This window comes from Meleagris gallopavo, chromosome Z (assembly GCF_000146605.3).
Source record: "Meleagris gallopavo isolate NT-WF06-2002-E0010 breed Aviagen turkey brand Nicholas breeding stock chromosome Z, Turkey_5.1, whole genome shotgun sequence".
NCBI classification, from domain to species: Eukaryota; Metazoa; Chordata; class Aves; order Galliformes; family Phasianidae; genus Meleagris; species Meleagris gallopavo.
In genome coordinates this window covers 24,112,880-24,117,316 of record NC_015041.2, presented here as the reverse complement: position 1 = coordinate 24,117,316, position 4,437 = coordinate 24,112,880, and the positions used below count along the sequence as shown (strand labels likewise).

General features: G+C 38.7%; 2 protein-coding genes across 2 annotated transcripts in view; both read right to left on the bottom strand.

Annotated features, from left to right (window-relative positions):
- KANK1 (KN motif and ankyrin repeat domains 1) overlaps positions 1-4,437 on the bottom strand; it is a 404,522-nt gene that overhangs the window by 281,572 nt on the left and 118,513 nt on the right. The gene's annotated exons all lie outside the window — the stretch shown is intronic.
- LOC104914992 (dedicator of cytokinesis protein 8-like) lies at positions 625-3,901 on the bottom strand. The gene is made up of 3 exons (XM_010725597.3): positions 3,759-3,901; positions 2,452-2,619; positions 625-1,835 (listed from the first exon to the last, which is right to left on the bottom strand). The coding sequence occupies exons 1-3, from the start codon at positions 3,761-3,763 to the stop codon at positions 1,775-1,777; spliced, it is 234 nt and encodes a 77-aa protein (XP_010723899.1). The 5' UTR covers positions 3,764-3,901; the 3' UTR covers positions 625-1,774.

Here is a 4,437-nt window from a genome sequence, read left to right as displayed (position 1 = left end):
CTAGAGGTCCCTTCCAACCCCTACAATTCTGTGATTCTGTGATTTTACAGCATCTAAGCAATTGTTTTAAAATGGTTTCCAAGCAGCTTTAGTGCAGAAAAGCCACTCCACAGAGGCATCTTTTGCTTTGAGATTTTTATAGCATTTGTTTACATCCTTTGGTTGCTTTCACTTCAAAATCACCAAGTACTTAATCATTACAATTGCAAAACTGTGAATGAGAAGGAAATTTTTTCCTCGCCCTCTTAAGTGCTATGTATGTACAGAGTTTATTTAGCCTGCTTCCACATGAATGTTCTACTTTGCATGTGAAAAACCTGTCTCCCTAGGATGTCAGTGAAAGAAGCGTGGGGGAAGATTCCTGTTGTTAATGGAAAGGCTGCATATGAACATAAAATGTCAAAATGTTTCAGCTAAGAGCAGCAGCCTCAGCTTTGTGTTTAGAATTTGGTGGCATGCAGTTCAGGAATGTTCGTTGCAATTCTCTAAAACAACATATATCTCAGTTTTACTGTTTCACTGGAAATTTTAACATTGAATTATGCAGTTGGCCACATGGGGTCAGTCACTCTAATCAGCACTGAACTATCATTTCCAATCAGTAAAAAAGTAGAGGAAAAGAAGTAATATCAAGGGAACTTTATTTCAAAACATGAGCATTACACAATAAGCACGGTGCAAACTGTGACTCTGCCGTGGCCTCACTAAATGAGTTCTGAAGTCCTAACAGCTCTTGTTGCGTACCAACATCCTTATCCCCATCTGCAAAATAGCAGTAATATTTCCTTACTTCAGAGAAGTGCTGTAAAGATTATTTAGTAACATATTTGTCCAGGGCTCAGAAAATTCTAAGCATTAGGCACCATAAATTATGTGCTAATTTCTCCAAAGATGCAGTAAAGCCTGAGTAAGTGCATTGTAGGAAATTCTCATTGCGTGCTGTTGTAGTTGACTTTGAAAAAGGTTATTTACATAATAGCATTACATAATAAAAATCACAGAAGTTACATAGCTTAGCGCCTTCTATTTAAACTATTACTTGTTAGCTTTGCTAAACATGACATTAATTATTAAGAAATCCAACTGTGTGTCAAATAGCTGTCTCTACATTTAAACATTTTTTAAAAATCTGTAAAAATTCTTTGCTGCTACTTCCTACTTTCTGAGCTTTGGTGAGAGAATTTGTGCAGAACTCTCTCTGCAGTTAAAAACTGGGATGGAAACTGGTGACAGAAACTACCCAGGGGAATTTTTCCTACCTAAAGCTCCAGCTCAGTGGACACTGAGCAGGTACCTATGTCCCCTGTCATTAAGAAAGCATTTAAGCATGTGATTAACTTGCAGAATGTGCTTTCCTGCCAAGTGGACAAGGATAAATGCTGTCTTGGAAAAGGAAAGTAAATAGACATCATTCCTCAGCACTCAGTAGACATCTTGTCTGGATTCATGCAATGCTTCAGCCAACACTCACAGGGCACTGAGTCTGTCAGTGGTGACTGGTTTCATACCACTGACCCTTCCAATGGCATCCATCCTTGGCATTACACGACTATTTTACAATAAATGTAAAAGCATCTAAAAAGCAACTCCTCCATTCCAAGCCCTCATGATTTACAGATGATTTGGAGTCTTCTGAGATCACATGTAAATGCTTTTCTGTATGCTGTCCAGAAAGCACACATGCTGTTCTGTATGAGGAGATTTATGATTTCACTGGTGTTGAATACTTCTGGCTTGTGGCACAAAGCTCTTCCTTGGCAGAAGCAGCTAGTCCTTAGGTGCTTTGTGAAGTCTGGGCATCATACTTCCTGAAGCTTTGGTTACGAAATGATTCCCTGCAATTAAATGAATCCACAAATAAAGTTTGCAAATGAAAAAATATCTATGAAATACCTGCCCTTGAAAAGGAGCGGCTGACAAATCACCATCTGAAACATGTTATGTTTTGGAGATCAGAGGCTTATTCCCCTCTGTCCCAACTTTGGACACAGTGGCTTTGTAAAGAGTCATATATTTGTAAGTAAAGAGAAGCATTAAAAACTCTTACGTCACAGTTAAGGCATTGAACTGGATCACGTTATGGAAAGGGTCACTCCTACTTCATGCTGGTTAACATCACACAGTGCCACAAGTTCAAAATAAACACATACATGTTCTGTCTGGCTTCAGATGTCTAAGAAATGACAAGATAATTCAATTCGCTCTTTATTAGGTCAAATGGAAAGTTTTGTATTATAATGCATAATGGAGCTGCTTTAGAGACAGAATTTATACTATATTCAGCTTCAGTGGAAGTCAGCAGACTTCTTTCATCAAAGATGAATTTAGCAGTCTGCATTATGGCCTGTTTTTTTGCTATGTTTCAAAACCTACTGGTAGAACGGCCTTTATTCCTTTAAAAAGAGACATATTTTTATATAGCTGCAAGAGGAAGCCCTGCCCTAGCCGTACCTTGTGCTGTTGACTTTCACTACAGGTTTGTACAGCTCTGGGATCTTTCTTTCAATCATGGGCCTAAGGTTCTCCTTTAGCTTCCCGTAGTTCTTTTTGAGTTCTTGCTGATATTCCCGCTGGTCAGCAGTAATAAGGTGCTTGTTTTTATTCACTGCTTCACCACACCTAGACAGAAAGAGAAGGCGGCACAATATGTATTACCTAATTCTGCTCAACTCTTTAACTGCAAGTTAAATAACCTGAATGGACAAGACACCAGCTCCTCTGGGCTCTGGAAACTTGACAACACCAAAGTCATGGTGAACTAGTAAGAAACCTCTGTGTTGTCCAAGTGCACAAGCTGGAATTTTTAAGGACAACAGAAATTCATGAGGGAGCTAATATATAAAATATATTAATGTAGTATATAATATGTAGATCTCTCAGAAAATAATGTATCCTATTTATTTCCATGGAAACTACAACAGATACAAAGAGCATAATAAGACCAATAGAGCAAGCTCTCAGCTACAAAATATTCTTTTTTAGTACAGTCACCAGCATTAGCTGTGTACTTTCACCAGTGATGAACAAAAGCTTTGCATGCCATGCTTGTAAAAACCTGCACCAGTGCAGGTGATCCACTGTCGCTGCCACCACAGCTGAAACACACCGAGCACTGCCTCGCTGTGCTGACATCCACTGTTCGATCTCCGTAAACATCCTGTAAGTGTTGATGAATGTCAGTGGGTTTCATTTTTTTTTACCATGGAAGAATTCAATGCCACACCTTTGCTTCATATGCATCTCCATGTCAGATATCATTTTGCAGAGTGCTCCTCTGCTGACAGCTGTCATATGGCAAGAGAATGTAATGGAATATTGGTGGGAAGGTTCAACCTCTACTGCCGTACCACCAACATCTGCCTCTGCTGTGGTGGGCCAACATCATAACGTAGGCGTTAATTTGGAGTAGCTCTCATACATATTAATATATAAAACAAAAATACCATGTAATGAAATCAAAGCATCAGTCTCGTGTTAAATCTCTGTGGAATATCAAAAGATAAAATGAATGCTGAATCTTATTTCTCTACGTAATTCTTTTGAAGTCTTAAGATTTACTCTCATTTGGGAGGCAAAATCCAGCAAAGCACTGTTTACAAAGCAGAGATAGTAAGCCTGGACCAACAACTCTGAAGGATGAGATACCTAGATTTGTGGTACTAGCTTGTAAAATTAATTACACTGTCATATTACTGTCTCATTATTGCCATTACTGAAATTATCAATGCCATTCCATATTTAAATTTGGTTTTACTAACCTCATTATAAACTCTTTGAAGCACAACCTCAGTTTGTTGTGATGTCGATAAAGTTTGGGGTCTGCTGGAATTTCAGCCAGGAACACTTGCGCTACCTCTAGTGGTCCCTTACAGGAACAACAAAAGAAAATGTCAAAAAAAAACACCTGAAAACGAACCATATGCTTGGTCATTTCATGCATGAAATTAGAGAAGAAAAGATAACTATGCACAATCACCATAACAGGATGTTTTTCCTTTCTTTTCTCTTAATTTACCTTTGACAGTTTTTGCACATTGTATTTTATCCTTACTTGCTTTTACTTATCCTTCAGGCCCACAAAGAAGAGAAAGAACCAATTCTACTCTTCAGAGAAGACCTTGGTAGATATACTGCCAAAGTCTTTGTGTGGCATTACTCCCTCTCAAGGGAGTTAGATAAAACCAGGGCAGAAAGGGGCCACTCTATTCAAAGCCCACAACATGCTACTTCACTCTGGGGGCTTCCACTGACCAATAATCTGGAGAAACCAAGATGAATTAGGCTTTCAGCAAAGAATCCAACTCCGTGAAAAGGTGGATAATGCCAAGTTTTCTCTCAGATTTGTCTTCATTTTGCCCTTTTTTGGGGGGAGCCTTTTTTGTTACTGGGCATGCTCACGTTATTTTAAGAGCATCTTTGTGGTTTTTTTTTTTGGGG

Bases quoted from the DNA above. Each gene is read 5' to 3' on its own strand.
- LOC104914992 (XM_010725597.3), bottom strand. The intron at 1,836-2,451 runs GTACGGCTAGGG...ATTTAATTGCAG, and splicing joins GTGAAAGTCAACAGCACAAG to GGAATCATTTCGTAACCAAA.